We start from the raw sequence: 16517 nt of genomic DNA on the forward strand, positions 1-16517 counted from the left end.
GCCGTGTTTGTTTGAGGACGATATGAAATCAAGGGCAAATTTTGTTATAATAACTGCCGCCATATTTTGCTCCCAGTAATCACGGAGCACCTGTCGCGCCACAAAATTGCTAACAACGAATGACCAAAAGAGACGGCAGGACAATTTCATAGTTCAGGATTGCTTTTGTCTGAAGGAACTAGGAATATCTAGGTGTTTCAACTCTTGCTCCCAACAACACTAATCAGATGCATCAGCCATGCAATAGGCAAACTGGTCGGTCACTCCTCGTCCTCGGCTTTGGACTTTTTCTTCTTTTTTTTCTTCCCTTCGGTGGCCGTCTTTGGTTCGGCGTCCTCGGGGACTTCACGGTTCTTCTTTTTCTTCTTCTTGGGAGTACCATTCTCTTCAGCGTCACCATTGGCATGTGCTGCGCCGTTCACCTCCTCCGGAGGCTCCTCCAGCTTGTGCTTCTTCTTCTTTTTCTTCTTCTCGGTTCCAGGCTCAGCTTCTCCATCGTTGGAAGGCTTATCCAGATCCATTGCATCACCATCAGCTTTAGACTTCTTTTTCTTACTTTTCTTGGCAGAGGCATCCACCTTTTCATCATCTGGACAATGTATGCACAGTTTTATAAACGACAGTAATATGTAGCTCAATGTTAGAATGTCCAGCGACGGAAGAAAACCAACTTACCATCAACATCATTTGTCATACTGTCTATTGCAGCTTTCATCACATCAAGGTTTTTACGAGGTGCAACACCCTTGTCGTAGAAGTCCAATCGCTCCTCGACTTGCTCGCGCAACTTTTGCCCGAAGACTGTGGTAGCTGAATCTGAATTCCAAAATATAGCAGCCAGTGCTGTCAGTGAAAGCAATAGTGGACATAAAAATTGGAAACAGTCCCACAACTAACCAGAGTAACAATCAATGCGTGATGCAATGGAGCACTTGTTCGCCAGGTACCTAGCCATTCTGCCTTTGTTCTTGGTTGAAGCACGGCCAATGAAGGATGAGTGGAATATAAGGCCGTATTTTGGCGTATTCCCTCGAGTTTTCAATGCCCTGGAAGACAGTAAAGAAGCATAAGAGATTGCTTTGCCTATAAGGTCGTAAACTAGTTTGGAAAAGTTACTTGGAATTAGAGAACTACCAAGAAATCAGAGTATTTGTACCTGAAAAGTGCCTTTTCAGCACCAAGTATCTGGAGAGTGGAGGCAGGACACTTAGCAAGGTTTGAAAGACTGCCAGCATGAGAGATAAGGCGTGCTCCAACAACTTCACCAATTAATGATGTTAGATTTGGCGCAATATCATTCATCTTGGTAACAAGATACTCATATAGGTTTTTGCGATATTCAGACAGATTCATGACTCTTTGAGCAAACTGCTTCACATTGATCAAATCAACTTCCGAAAGATCCTGACCTGAGAATCACAAGAATCAGTACCCTGCAAAGTAATTACTATATTATATTAGAAAGGAAGTCAACTATAGCCATATCTCCTTACCCATTGAAGCCTTTGCTGCTTCGACAACTTCTTTTGCCTTGTCTTCATCTCCAATCAGATCAGCTAACGTTGGAATATCTTTTTCCGCCAACTCAGATTTGTCCTTAATATAATTAGCAAGCTTAGCATAGATGTAGTTGTCATTGACAATTTTGACCAGTTCAGGAAAATGCCATGAAAACCATTCCCTGCAAAATGGAGGTAAGAGAGCAATCAATCTCAAGGGACCAAGGTACCCAATATTATAACCTAAAGTACTCAAGACCTCAATTAGAACAGATGAGCGCAAATACCATTGTGTGGTAAACCAACACAATCATGCATGTCCACAACAAAAGGTGCATCGGATTAACCAAAACATGAAAGAACAAACCGGACCTCACTCTCATGGAGAAGGAATTGATGTCCTTGTCAAGTGTATCCAACAGAAAGATAGCCTGAATCACCATGTTGTCGACACGGTTCACATTGAACTTCACCTTTGCCCTGCTGTAGCTATGCCCCAGACCGAGCTGCGCCTTTTCCAGGTCCGATTTCTAAAGCAAGTCACACAAAAGAATAATAATCAGACAGGTTAAATTTTCTTTTCTTTGAACTTAAGGCGACCATGTATGACATTTTTCATTGAACCTACGCACTTCGCGTGCTTTTTTTTCTTCAAAAAAAACACCCACACATGCATTTTAGTCACTATGATGATATCAAGCAAATAAGGTGTGCAACAACTGATGACACACGAACTAAACCACAATATGCTCGTAATCACAAATTGAATGCGGAAATGGTGGAAATCTGGAGTATTGTCATCACCTTGAGCTCGCTGATGAAGCGGTCGAAGTGGAGGCGGACGCCACGGAGCAGCTCCTGGACGAACTCGTTGCTCTGGCAGGGGATGCCGGTGACCTCGGAGATGTGGGAGCCGACCTTGGGCTCGACGACGCCGAGGCTGTACTTGGCCTTCTTCCCCTCCTTGGGCTTGGGCAGGTTCAGCTCCAGGAAGCTCCTCAGCTCGTCGGTCATGATCCCTGCACACGCACGGGCCGTCAGAAATGCACGAATCCCCCCCTTCCCGCCGCCCCTGGGCGGCGACGGCCTTCGGGTGTGGGCGGCGGGCGGTGGCCGCCAGAGAGAACCTTCGGAGATGGCGTTGCACTGGTTGAGGGCGTCGACGGCGGAGGAGAAGGGGGTGAAGGCGGCGAGCTTGACGGCCTTGCCGAAGCGGTCGAGGTCGACCACGGAGGCGCGGACGGCGTCCACGCTCTGCCCGATCTCGTCGATGCCGTACGCGTGGAAGAGGCCGTAGCCGGACGCCGACTCGAAGAGCAGGTACAGCGCCATCTCGCCGGCGGCGGCGGCGGCGGCTGCTGCTGCTGGGGAGGCGGCGCGAGGGGGGTTAGGGTTTTAGGAGAGCGAGGGGAGGCGGACAGCGGCGCGAGGGGGATGATTTATGGCTCACGCTGGGTTCTTCGCAGCCGTCGGATTGCGAACAAGCCACTAGGTTATTATCATTTTTTTCCATTCTCATTATTATTACTGGTTTTTTTTTCCTCCACACGTTGCAATTGTTTGCAATATTCAAATGGAGGAGACTAGGGAAGCCCCGATGTCAGGGTATCAGATATCATAGACACATGTGTATCAATAACAAGCTACTAGACTATCGCGTTCTAAATGGAATTATATTTTCTAATATTCTATTTGTTTCGCATTATAAGATTTTATGATCTTGTTTACATTTATACGTACGCTAATAAATCTAGATACATATACAAATATATACATTGATATATGGATAAATTTAAACTAACTCGTAAAGTCTTAAAATACGAAATGAAAAAAATATTTTTTAGAGTGAAGTGCACCAGCGGTCTCTAAACTTGTGTGGACGTGTCATCTAGGTCATGAACTCTCAAAAGGCATTTTTAGGTCCCCAAACTTGTCCGGGGGTGTCATATAGGTCCAAACGGGCTTCAACCCGCTCCATCCGCTGACGTGGCACGCCACGGTAGCGCCTATGAGAAGGGATAGAAAAGAATAAGGAGAAGAGAGAGGCACTGACACGTGGGACCCATATGACACCACCAACATATAGCGCGCCACCGTGGCATGCCACGTCAGCGAATGGAGCGGGTCAGAGCCCGCTTGGACCTATATGACACCGTGGACAAGTTCGGGGATCCAAAAATGCATTTTGAGAGTTCAGGGATCTAGATGACACATACACATAAGTTTAGAGACCTCTGGTGCACTTTACTCTATTTTTTATTCCAATTAGCAACATATAACACAGTAAAGGTCGGTTTGGGATGTTGTTGCATTGTGGCTTTGTTTCCTAAGTCGCTAGGAAAAAAACAAAAACCATAGACTATGTGATACTGTCTCAAAAACTTGAATTAAGATTTAGTTCAATAAGCTGATTACATCTCCCAAGAATATAATATCATGCTAGAACGACACAGCATGCCATTTGTCGATTGGATTCGACCAAGCATGCTGGTTAAATACCAACATATTCAAAAGGCAATATACAAATGTGTTTTAATTTGTATTTTAGTTGGATCACGGAGTTATAATAGGCCTTCATCTATTTGAACATGTGTTAGTTGCTTAGAGCACGTATAAAGGTGTTTAATAGTTGACTCTTTCAATCGTCACGTAAGCAAATTTGGTGACATGGATGAAAGAGAGGGAAGAGAGAGAAACTTTGTTATCATGCATGGCAATGGCTTAGAGTCGACTCTTAGCATTTATTCAAGGAAACATTCTTGCATGAGGGTGTATAAAATGGAAACTAGCGTAATAAAAATATTTTATTACATTGATGTAGAAACCACACATGACTCTACCTTTATATGTATTATTATAAAATAGACTCGTGTTGCGGACGTAGCTTGAGATGGAGCCAACAATGGGCTCTACCATTTAACATGCCCTTAGCGCACGCAATCATGGGTATGCCAACAAAGGGTGTCTGTTTTGACCCCCTTTTTTTGCATCTTTCCTGTAATAAAATCGAAGTTTAGTGCATTTATCTTAAATAAAGTGTTGCTAAGCATTGGAGTATGGCGAAGAGAGAAGTACGGTATCAATATTCTGTATGAATCCACTCTAATTACTCTAGGTATAAACTTAACAATATCTACCTGATATTTACCACCATATATGGTGATGCATGTATGTGTATATTTACTAGTAAAGAGTCTATGTATCGTAACATGAATAGAGTGCTAGAAGATGAGTAAAGAAAGAGCATGGTCAATAAACGTAGATGAGTAAGGCGGTCAGGCAATAATAGAGGTAGGCAATGCACAAAAAACCCTAGCCAAATAGAGTGAGAGGATATATGAGGATTATGATGGGAATGAAAGAAAACCTTAGGTCAATGCTCTTGATGAAATCCCTTTTTTCTATAAAGTTCATATCCACTAAGTGTAGTTAATGCTAATTCTCTCTTTTCTCATGAAACCATATTATCTCAATTGTTTTTAGCCTTAGAATGATATATCAAGAGTATAAATTGCATCTATTCACATCACCTTGATCGTTTTTAGCTTTTCGATGATTCATCAAGAGTATAAAAAATAAACACATGAAAAATCATATAGTATGTAAGAAAAATTTAGAACTCATAACTACTATATTATCACACGGCTCTCCCATAACAACGCGCGGAGTATCTATCTAGAACAAAGGTTGCTAGTGTGTTGAACCACGAATCGACTATTAGTTTATATCATATAATGATATGTATCGTAACTAAGGATTGGTGGAGTTTTATATGCCGTACAAGTTAAGACGAAAAAAATGTCTTAAAGCAGGTGAACCGGTAAAAAAAGGTTAATGTTAGAGGTGTGAACCCACAATGTGGACATGGTTCAAATTTGGTTTGGGCTCAAGGTTGGATTCAACCACAAGGGTACACTACATGTATATAGAGGAGACAAGAGAAACACGATATATGCTATGAAAATGGCTTGACAATACTGCCTTGAGTAGAATGCATTCCTGCTACGAGCTCTATGGTGTCGTGGATTTATAGTCAAACTTTGTTGGGAGTATTAGCCGTAACAACAATTTATAGATCTAGAACCATGATTGCGGTAAACGCAAAAGTAGCAACACAATGGAGAATTTGATGGTGATGAGTAAGCATCACATGTTTGGATGTAGGAAATTTGTTTTTTTATTGGAATGAGAGGATATGCAAGTTATACGGGCAACGATGTCAACCATGATGAGTATAGAAGCCAATCTAGGTAGCCTCTGAGATGATGAAACATAGTGAGTAATGGAGATGATGAAATACGGTGAGTATAGAACATTGCCAATTTATTAAGATACCGTAGATAGTAGGGAAATGTAATAGGCGCAAGTGTGCATTTGTGATTAGTGTATAGAAGGCATAGCTAAGCTAAAAATTAAATTTTAAATCTTAAATTTGGAGTTGATCTTTGGGGTCTTTTATCGAGTTCTATTTTCAGCCTTTGCTTTTAGATTGTTAAACCCACGTTGAAAAGTTGTATTAGAAACTACTTTTTAACTATAATAGACTATTTCACTTATGCATAATTTTAGCTAAACTATTTCACTTATGGTTAATTTCATCAAAAACAATAACAGTCATGGACTTACATAGGAAATGTCCATTGGCTAGATGATACATATGATATGACAAACGTCAGTGTGTGTCCATGGCAAGTCGTCAACACTTAAGAGGGTATACCGACTTTGCACGCGACCCCCTAATATCCTACTAGTGGTTGTTTTATTCATTCTTAGGAAGCCACCTGCAAAATCATCTCCCCGCTCATGATCAGAAACATTTTGCAGACGGGCGTTAAAAGGGACCACCTGTAAATATGGCCAACATCGTTAGCCACCCATCCAACGGTTGCCGACGGACGTTTGTCACATCACATGTATCGCATAGCCAGTGGACGTCGTATATACACCGTCCACAAGTTGGGCACTAGGGGTTTAGTTTTCTAAAATTTTCAACCCAAAATATATACTTTTATTAATTTTTAATAAAAACATATATATAAATAAATAAAATCCTCAAACGTAGCGGCAGGCTATGGAGCACCAGCCCAACACAGTACACAAGCCGGCCCGGCCCACAAAAGCCCATCCCCAATCGTCACAGGTGCACGTGCGACGCACGCAACTCCGACCCTCCGCGCCGCCCTGCACAAACAAAACCCTAGCCTCCCCATCCCTCGTCTCCTCCTCTCTTTTCCCGCACCACCGCCTCCTCCCTCCTTCTTCCCTCCCTCGCGATGGCGAAGAAGAAGGAGAGGGCGGTGAACGTGTCGGGCAGGCCGCGGCACTCGCTCGACGTCAACCGCGCCAATGACAAGAAGGGCGCGGGCGGCGGCGCCGGGGGCGGCGCCCGCTCGGCGGCCACGGTGCGGCGGCTCAAGATGTACAAGCAGCGCCCCCTCAGGGACAGGGCCGGGAAGATCCTGAAGCATGACCTCCAGTCCAAGGAGCTCCCCAACACCCGCATCGAGCCCGATCGCCGCTGGTTCGGTGAGCATCCCGAACACCCCCCCCTTTCCCCCCGCATCGAGAGCCGATAGCTGATGAGGAAAGGCGGCGACGACGTTTTTTTTTTTTTTGATTCGGCCAGTAATTCGACACCATTGGAATGCTGTTAGTTAGTTATTTTGCTGGAATTATAGCTCATGGGCAGAGGTGAAATTTGTTTGGTGAACTGATATTAGACTGTATGATTGCGATGTGCTGTTCAATTATGGTGGCTACTGGCTACAGTGTGCTGGGTTAAACCTTTTTGAAATGTTGATAGGGTATACTTGATTGTTGATTATGACTCTTTGCATGATCAAAGATGCCTTGAACCCATTGCGGTATCTATGGCTTCCTGGTTGTTCCACATTTAATTCCAGTGATTTAACAGAAGTTGCTGACTTCTGTATTATCTGCTTTTGGCACTTACAGGAAATACACGGGTCGTTAATCAGAAAGAGCTTGAATTCTTTCGGGAGGAACTCCAGAGTAGGCTTTCCAATAACTACAATGTGATATTGAAAGAGCGGAAGCTTCCGCTGTCACTATTGCAGGATCATCAAAAGGTAAAACATCTGTTGGCCACTAACCTATGGAAAATGCTGGGTGTCTAGTCTATTTTTTGACACTTAAGGCTTGATTTTTTTGGCTAAAAACATGGAACCTCTCGTTTTCACTGTGGTATAGCACTGTGGCTGCGTTCGGCCACCCTCATAAGATAACTAAATCCTCTCGTTTTCCGTGCGCACGCTTCTCGAACTGCAGTTGTTTTAAAAAATCATATTAATCTATTTTATATTTTTTAATAATTAATAAATAACTAACCCCCTCCCCCCATACTACTGAACGCGGCCTATATCAATGTATGGTGTGTTGCACTTATATATGTTTGCCCGTGTTGATGATACAGCAAGCCAGGGCGCATCTTCTTGACACTGAGCCTTTTGAGCATGCCTTTGGACCAAAGGGCAAGAGGAAACGCCCAAAGCTAACAGCTCTTGATTATGAATCTCTATTGAAGAAAGCTGATGATTCTCAAGGTGCAATTCGTATTTATATACCAAGTATTTAAATCGCTTAAAAATTTTAGTTGCATGTAATTAGTGATATTTATGAAGAACACAACTGTCTTTAAGTTTGAACTCCAATTGTGCAACTGGGATACATTTAGTTCATGCTGCATTCATGTTCCAAAAATCACCAAATTTTAATATGTAGGCCTTCTTCCTGTTCTGCTACTTAAAACCACTAATGCTGGATGAAGAATAGTTACTGTTGGCCTTAAGTCTTCCGTATTCTATGCAGTTAATTGCATGAGCTTGTATACTCTTTTTATCGAGAATAGCACTACCAGTCTTAGTAAATGCTGAGTTCTTTTTAGGTGCATTTGAGGATAAGCATGCTACAGCGAAGTTGCTGAAAGAGGACGAGGAAGATGGCTTACGAGACCTAGTCCGGCACACAATGTTTGAGAAGGGACAGAGCAAAAGAATTTGGGGTGAACTCTATAAAGTTATTGATTCTTCAGATGTTGTCGTGCAGGTCAGTGTTGCAACCTTTTTGTCATTTTAAAAATACTCCACTCTGTCAAGCCATCCAGACATATATGGTGCCTTTTTGAAATGGGCATTTAATTCTTTGTTGCTTAATTGCTTTTGTTGTCTTGCTTAGGTTTTGGATGCCAGGGATCCAATGGGTACTAGATGCTACCATCTAGAGAAACATCTGAAGGAGAATGCCAAGCACAAACACTTGGTGTTCTTACTAAATAAGGTATTGATAGGTCCTGCAACGTTGCTGAGTGCAAAAGATTGACTACTTTTGTGCTCATGTATGGTGTGGCCCATTGATGGTATATATTATTTTTATAGTGTGATCTAGTACCTGCTTGGGCCACAAAAGGATGGTTACGGACTTTATCAAGGGACTACCCTACCCTAGCATTCCATGCAAGCATCAACAGTTCATTTGGCAAAGTAAGCTAGCAATTTTATTTTTTCCCCTGGAAGAAGACTACTGCTTTATAAATGGTCCCTTATGCCTCTAGATCTCTTGCAGGGATCACTTCTTTCAGTACTACGACAGTTTGCACGCCTGAAGAGTGACAAACAAGCTATATCTGTTGGTTTTGTTGGATATCCCAATGTTGGGAAGTCATCAGTTATCAACACATTGCGCTCCAAGAGTGTAATTCTCTCTTCTTTTAATGGCTTTGTAGATGGCATCTTTCTGGTGAACTTTCTGAGTATTTTGTTTTTATATTATATCCAAAGGTTTGCAAGGTGGCTCCAATTCCTGGAGAGACAAAAGTGTGGCAGTACATTACTCTGACTAAAAAAATCTTTCTGATTGATTGCCCTGGAGTTGTCTACCAAAATAATGATTCAGAAACTGATATTGTTCTTAAGGGTGTGGTATGTATCTTCACTTGCACTCTTTTTGTCTTCTCCTTATAGTTAGATTGCACAAATCCAAGCATTAAACAGTTCACTACTTTGTTTGTTTTCACCTTGTTGCTACTTTATGCACGGCTGATATCTGCAGTGCTTTTTTATCGAACATTATTTCAACATAAGAGTTAGAGGTCGGCTTGCTGCTGCCTTGTCTTGGGCCAAAGGTGTAGTGTATAGAAGTTGCATGCTTGCCCCCTGATGCTTAAAAAAACCACACATTGGACAATCTGAAACTGTTGACATCCAAGGCAATCCAAGGATAGTGTGGACTATTTCTTCATAGTTGTCTATTGCCCTTCAGATCATTTTCCACAACCACATATTGGACCAACACCATTTTGAAGCATATTTATATGGATTTCTGTCCTAGTTGATTATCAAGATGCTACTTTTATATACTTTTCTAGATGAGCAATTTCATTTTTCATGTATATGCATTTGTCATCAGGTACGCGTGACAAATTTGGAGGATGCTTCTGAGCATATTGGTGAAGTTCTGAGGCGAGTAAAAAAGGAGCATCTTCAAAGAGCTTACAAAATTAAAGACTGGTATGCTTCTTTTAAGATCAAATTTATAGTTTCATTTTAGCAGTTCTTCTATGCAGACGTGGGGCATAACGCTTATTATTTCCACATAAGGCGCTCACTACTGGATCAATATGTCAACATAGTTGGTCTACTTTTGTTATTTACCATCAGCATGGACAGAGTTGACATATTTCTGTATGACAATATTCTGTTATCTCATAGCATGTTTGCTCCTTTTATTGGTAAGTTCATGTGCATGAAGAGGATGCACTTCCTTGTTGGCACTGAGAACCCTACACTGTAATTAGTCTGGCGTTACTGTTTTGGATTGAAATTAACAATTAACCCCATTGGAGACAACCCATATCTTATGCTGGATGTGTTGGCTTTCTGCAGGACTGATGATAATGATTTCCTTGTCCAACTGAGCAAGACCAGTGGAAAGCTACTCAAGGTATGGTTTAGCATATAATCTTTTGGTTTTGCTGTATATCCATCAAATGTATTTTTCTTACTGCAAGGCATTATGAGATTGGTAATCAGAGAATCATAATTGCATACTGATTTATGTTATTGTAAAAAAAAAATTTACATTCTCCTGTTTTGGATCAAAATTTATGAGCAGTTTATCTATAGATGACTCTACGCAAAAAATCCTATAGAAGATTGACCAACAATTACTGATTGTATAATTCAAATAGCAGCGGGCACTGTTAATGTAATTATGCCTTTTGATTCTCAGGGCGGGGAGCCTGATCTTACAACGACGGCCAAGATGGTGCTTCATGACTGGCAGAGAGGCAAGATTCCCTTTTTTGTGCCTCCACCACAAAGGGGTGAAGATGGTCCATCTGAAACTACTGAACCTGTGGAGAAATCTGACGAGGAAGGGGTGAGTAGTGACAGGACAGCTGCTGCCATGAAAGCGATAGCGGGAATAATCTCATCACAGCAGCATATGAGCGTACCTTGCCAAAAGGAATTTGGTGTAACTACTGAAGATAGCGAAGCTGAGCAATTGGATTAATCTTCAAAAGGCTAGTAACCCTGTCCAATAAAGAGCAGGGCATAGTTTTACCAAATACCTTCGAGATACGCCTCTAACTTTGTACTAGTACTGTTTCTGTCTGGGCCTTTGTCGTAGACCAGATCGAGCATTTTGGTAGCTTGATGAAAACATTTTATTCAACTGTACTTAAACAAATCCATGTCTTGATGCATTAATTTCGCAAGGTCATTAGTATCTGCATGGGTCAGAAGTGAAATGCTCTATTTCGTTGCCCTTCATCTTTTGTGTTCGCGTTGCCTGAAGTGCTCAGGCCACAAAAGGTATGTGCAAGTTTAGGGTGTGTATGTTTAGGATGGATTGGAAGCCTTTTGCTTAGCATGCAAATCGGAGCATGTTCTTAGTAAGGAAGTCCAATTTTACTTGTAGCACTTGTACTTCATGAATTAGCCATGTGATGTCCCTCGTCATAATCCCAACTCTTGTTGCGTGAGGTATATCTTTCCTAATTGTGTGCAGTGTTTTAAACATTATTCTCCTTGTGGGCAGCCTAGACATTGTTCGTTCTGTTTTATAATGAAAGATATTTGATTTTTTTGCCTGTAATGTTTAATCATTTGTCTTATTTAAAAAATTATAGAAATATCTTTTTGTTTTGCTTGTAACTTACTTTATTATCAAAAGAACTTTAAACACGACTTGTTATTTTTTATATTTAGACTAAATTTTTTTATAAGACGAATGATCAACGTTGGAACTAAAAAATCAAACATCTTATATTATGAAATGAAGGCTCATTGTGCGTGGTACAGATGTTCCACGTGTCGTTGCACGTAGTTCTCCTACTTAGCATACCAGTGACCTGCTTGATATGCTTCTAATTTAGGCCTTTGCAAAAAAAAAAAAATGCTCCAACACACAAAGGCTTGATAGATCCACTCCACTCTATTGCAGCTGTACAGGTCCTTAGCCTTGAGGTTCAAGGCGTGTCAGTCAGTTTTAACATACAACTAACAAGACACAGACACAGACAAAATTGGTTAGGTCGTAGTCGATCGGTCTGCAAGTTCATGGGACCAACTGATTGCTCCACGGTTTTGAAAGATAATTAAACAATTAGTTATATATTCAATATATGTTTAGTGATTAAACCAAGGATAAAAAAATTACCCAACTAACCATATTAGAAATAATCTAGATAAATCGGACCGAAGTGGGACAATATAAGATTATAACTAATAAGAATAAACCAAGCAATAATATTTTAATGCAAACCTATCAATCTGATAAGTTGATGTTAATATTTAAAGGCAATAGAATGATAACTCGTCGACTAGAACTTCAATGAAACATTGAAGATAACTTACCAACTTAACAAAATCTCTTTAATGAAATACATTTTAATATATTGGACTTAATAGAGGCAATATGAGACTGGTAATAACAAACAAAAAAATATTAAGTTGATAAAAAAATGATGTAGCTTAAAAAGTACAAATAAGATAATAGCAATCGCACATAATGTTTAATAATCTTATGGCATGGTGATCCGAAGCCTCACCAAACCATCTGCAGGAGGAAGCTTTGGTCTCCAAATAATCACCAAGACAAGCTCTCTTCCCAACTGCCCACCAAGGTTCTTCCCGCTTGGGCAAAGAGCTAGTTCCTCCAATGAACAAAGCAACCCCACAAATCAAACTTGGTTTTCACTCAATTACCTCTATCCTTATGGAGTTGAGGAAGAATCTTCATAAACTTTCCCAGACGTTTAATTGACAAGACAACTACCTCATAGAGTAATAAGCTTGGTAGCGAAGCCTTAGTGATGATCTCCAAGTGCTCAACACAAGCCTAGTCTTACAAACTCTCCAAATCACAAGTCCCAACCAAATCTCAAAACTAGATCTCAAGAATCAAGGTTGTCGGCAATGAGAAACCTAGAAATTCTTTAAAAGTAGGTCTAAAAAAACGACAACTAACCACTTAAAACGAGGATAGGGGGTTGAATACACACACTCTCTACCAACTAGCTATTACTCACAAACACAAGAGGTTCCGATCAAGGAGGACCAAACTTTCAGTCAACACTCAGAGCCAAACAGAGAAGGAGTATCAAAAATTTCGGTCACAATTACCATAACTTTCGATTGCCCCCTCAACCAAACTGATAACTCAGGCCAAAATTTCCTGTCTAGACTCCCGGCCAAACCAAGAACTCTGATTGGAACCTCCGGTCACAACCGCCATAACTTCTAGTTTGACCTAAGCATTAAACCGGTTTTCCCCATGTGAGTGCTATGCATTGTCTCTCTAAGGACCAAAGAAAGACTTTGAGCACTTGGAAACCAACTTTGGCCTTACACATGAACCCTTGTTAGTAGTGTGGTTTTTCATATGATCAAAAATCAAAATCAAAATTAAATTAAGCCTTCGTTAGTCCTTTAGCCTTTGCAATCATTTCTAGGGGTCATCAATCGACACATGATTTCTCATAGGAATTAATAGTTGCACTTAAGCTCAATAACATCATTAGTCTCCTAATTGTTTGCCATCTATCATCTAAAACTTACTAGGGCCTAGACCTAGATGCATTTTTTTCAATTGCTATTACGACTACGGATAGTAGATTAATACATGTATTATCAAATATACTTTCAAGATACCTCGAGATGTAGGAAACATAATGACACTTTTTCATGATCATCATCGTATCATTAATATACATGATTCAATATGTGTATGTGAGGAGGTATCACATGATACTACCTACAATAGTGAAGTATCATTGGTGCTACCTCGGTTATATTGAGATATATCTATCATTATATTTTTTTAGTATCATCATGTATCATTGATATACTCATAAAAAAATGTATCATTGATATACATGGTAAAGATATATACACGATGAAAATTCGAGAAAAAAGAAGAAGAGAATAGAAACAGATCCAAATTAAAAGAGCTAGGCCCACCTCCTCCATGAGCAGCCATGCCAAGCAAAACAGTCCGGTCGAAGCATGTGTCCAAGGGTAGTCCAATTCAACTAATGGTTGCATATATGGGACAAAAGGCCTGTAGCATTGTACACACCACATCTGCGTCGCATGGTTGCACTTACACCATGACTAGGTATGTGAACTAACACCACCATTGGATATGAAAACTCACATGCCACACCTGCTCTCTCGCCATAGAGCGCATACTGTTCTAACGGTATATGTACAATAGCAACTCCGATACACATAATTTTTAAAAAATTTATTGACATTTAGATCCTTTTGAATGGTCAATGAAACGGATCCGAGGATAAGTGCTACAAAAGAGTTTTCCCATTTTTTTAATCATCCATAACTTCATTAAAGCTAAAATAGTAAAGTAGACTACCAAAAAAGATCATAGTTCGAAAATTGCAATTTCTTTATGGACAACCTCTATTACAACTGCTCATACTTGCTATGTTTTTCACACATCTCCAATGCTCTATGCACTACTTCTGAATGCGAAAGCGTGGGGGCCTTAATAGCTACCAATTTTGCTAGCATAATTTTCAAAACCAAGAATCTTGATGGTGCATAAGATCCAACTAGAGAGCGAATCATTAATGTGTTCCATATGCTAAACAAGTTTTTATGGTTCTCAATGCCTAAGTTTGTGCTCACAATAATTAATGCCCAGTAGTCAATAGACCATCAATCTCTAGAGTTCGTGCATTAGTGGATGATTAGACTCATTACAGTCCTGCTCTCTATGGTGAGATAAGACCTGGATATATTGATGATGGTGAAAAATGCTAGTTTTTTTTGCATGGGAGTTACATCATGCACCGGTGGGGGCAAGACTTGTTGTATTCCTTATGTGGATGGTGAAGCGAAGACCCTAATATGGTGGCTGCAATGAAAAAAATGCTAGATTTTTCACCTAATAGTTACATCATGCACAAGTGGAGGGTAAAGCTTCGTCGCAATTCTCCTATCGCTGACGAGGTGAAGACCTCGATATAATGACAATGGTAGAAAAAGGCTATGGCTTTTGATTGGGAGTCACATGGGAATGCAGATATGATACAAGGATTTTAGGGGGGGGGGTCAAAAAGTGGAGAGAAATGATAAGAGGGTTTTGGTTGATGGCAGATGGGTAATTTGCTCTTAATTTAGCTGGTATTCCCATATTTAGTTCGACTGGTGCTAGTTAGGAAGTGGAAAACCCCATTTCCTGTGTCTTGTGAAGCTCAGTGGAGCGATGAAGGTTGGTACTAATCCAAAGAAATATGATACCTAGCAAAGTTTCTTATTCTCAAGAGAAGCTAAGGGCAAACAAATTTTTGGTTGCCCGTATCCCTCTGGCCTGGCTCATCTCTCTTATCTAGGCTGAGTTTGGCCTGTCTCTAGACATACATATGCACATGTTTGGTTGCCTGTATTGATTGAGCCCAAATATGGTTAGATAGTTTTTGGCTGTCTACAACAAAAGGTTGCATGGAGGAGATGTTATTTGATTGGAATAGACACATCCTAAGTATAAATACTTTCTCTTGTGAGTGGTGAGGTTCCTTGATTTAACCTCTCCCCAACACCTAATCTAAGATATTCTTTATTTTTAAGAAAAAGATCTAGATAAAAAATTAGTATGCGGAGTAGCTAGAAATTGCAGAGGGCACTCAAGAACAAATAGTAGCAGTAGAAGCTTCTAAGAATGAAAAATGGAGATGCATGCAACAAACCAAGAACAGAATTGAAGTGCAAAACATGACTTGGCAATAGTTCCGATGAAGAAAACAAAAGGAGAATCAAGGAAGGGAAAGGAGAACAAGAAAAAAAATAGATGCCTACATCTAAACGTAGGTTAGCCCCGGCGGGAGACACGCACAACAGCAGATTAGGACCTTCCTCCTCTTGTCAGGCGACGACATGCTCCGTGTCAACATGCTCTTGGCAACCCTCTTCGCAAGAGGTTGCAGCGACCATAGCGACGACAGAGTGGCCCTCGTCGTGCTCTTGTGCACCGGTGTCGTGTTGTCCTCCCTGTTCATCACGCTTCTGCCCCCACCAATGACGACGGCCGAGAGGCGAAGAATCAATGAGACAGTCGGGCAGCGAGGCGACAACGAGGTGAAGGCGACGACCCGTCAGATCTGGGCAACAAGGGGACAACGAGGTGGAGGCGACGACCTGTCAGATCCGGGACGACGAGACGACAATGAGGTGGAGGTGGTGGTCGGGCGGCGAAGCGACATCGAGGTGAAGGCGACGACGTAAAAGATGGCGGCATGCTGCGAGGAGCTGTGAGTAGTGGGTGAGGTCTAAGAGTGACGACCCCAATGGTTCGGCCTTACATGCGTGGGTGCAACGCGGTGCATCTGTCGAGCCTGGCTGAGCAACGAAGCTGGAATCGAGCGTTTCCACTCAACCTGGCTTGGAAGAGTTTTTTTTGGCATGCGTCGAGCTTGGCTAGGAAAACAATTCAGGCCACCAAACAACCACAATTTGTATCCACAGATACAACCAAAGT

The 16517-nt window shown here is 41.2% G+C and overlaps 2 protein-coding genes across 2 annotated transcripts; one reads left to right on the forward strand and one right to left on the reverse strand.

The window, feature by feature from the left end:
* Positions 1–6: 6 nt before the first annotated feature.
* LOC102712705 (nucleolar protein 56-like) lies at positions 7–2911 on the reverse strand. Its single transcript, XM_006650022.2, has 8 exons — positions 2627–2911; positions 2304–2518; positions 1872–2029; positions 1494–1681; positions 1157–1409; positions 898–1046; positions 676–816; positions 7–589 (listed from the first exon to the last, which is right to left on the reverse strand). Exons 1-8 carry the CDS (start codon positions 2829–2831, stop codon positions 261–263), a joined length of 1638 nt encoding a protein of 545 aa, XP_006650085.1. The 5' UTR covers positions 2832–2911; the 3' UTR covers positions 7–260.
* A 3809-nt stretch (positions 2912–6720) lies between these two features.
* Positions 6721–11482, forward strand: LOC102700513 (nuclear/nucleolar GTPase 2). Its single transcript, XM_015834410.2, has 11 exons — positions 6721–7025; positions 7455–7588; positions 7933–8062; positions 8404–8564; positions 8694–8795; positions 8894–8998; positions 9081–9209; positions 9296–9436; positions 9924–10024; positions 10400–10457; positions 10746–11482. The coding sequence occupies exons 1-11, from the start codon at positions 6773–6775 to the stop codon at positions 11028–11030; spliced, it is 1599 nt and encodes a 532-aa protein (XP_015689896.2). The 5' UTR covers positions 6721–6772; the 3' UTR covers positions 11031–11482.
* The last annotated feature ends 5035 nt before the right edge of the window (positions 11483–16517 follow it).

Source organism: Oryza brachyantha, chromosome 3, assembly GCF_000231095.2.
Source record: "Oryza brachyantha chromosome 3, ObraRS2, whole genome shotgun sequence".
In the NCBI taxonomy this organism is placed as follows: Eukaryota; Viridiplantae; Streptophyta; class Magnoliopsida; order Poales; family Poaceae; genus Oryza; species Oryza brachyantha.

Bases quoted from the DNA above. Each gene is read 5' to 3' on its own strand.
- LOC102712705 (XM_006650022.2), bottom strand. From the start codon at position 2,831: ATGGCGCTGTACCTGCTCTTCGAGTCGGCGTCCGGCTACGGCCTCTTC. The intron at 1,682-1,871 runs GTCCGGTTTGTT...TCCATTTTGCAG, and splicing joins TCCTTCTCCATGAGAGTGAG to GGAATGGTTTTCATGGCATT. The intron at 1,047-1,156 runs GTACAAATACTC...ACTGTCTTCCAG, and splicing joins GCTGAAAAGGCACTTTTCAG to GGCATTGAAAACTCGAGGGA.
- LOC102700513 (XM_015834410.2), top strand. From the start codon at position 6,773: ATGGCGAAGAAGAAGGAGAGGGCGGTGAACGTGTCGGGCAGGCCGCGG. The intron at 8,063-8,403 runs GTGCAATTCGTA...AGTTCTTTTTAG, and splicing joins GAAAGCTGATGATTCTCAAG to GTGCATTTGAGGATAAGCAT. The intron at 8,999-9,080 runs GTAAGCTAGCAA...GATCTCTTGCAG, and splicing joins TCAACAGTTCATTTGGCAAA to GGATCACTTCTTTCAGTACT.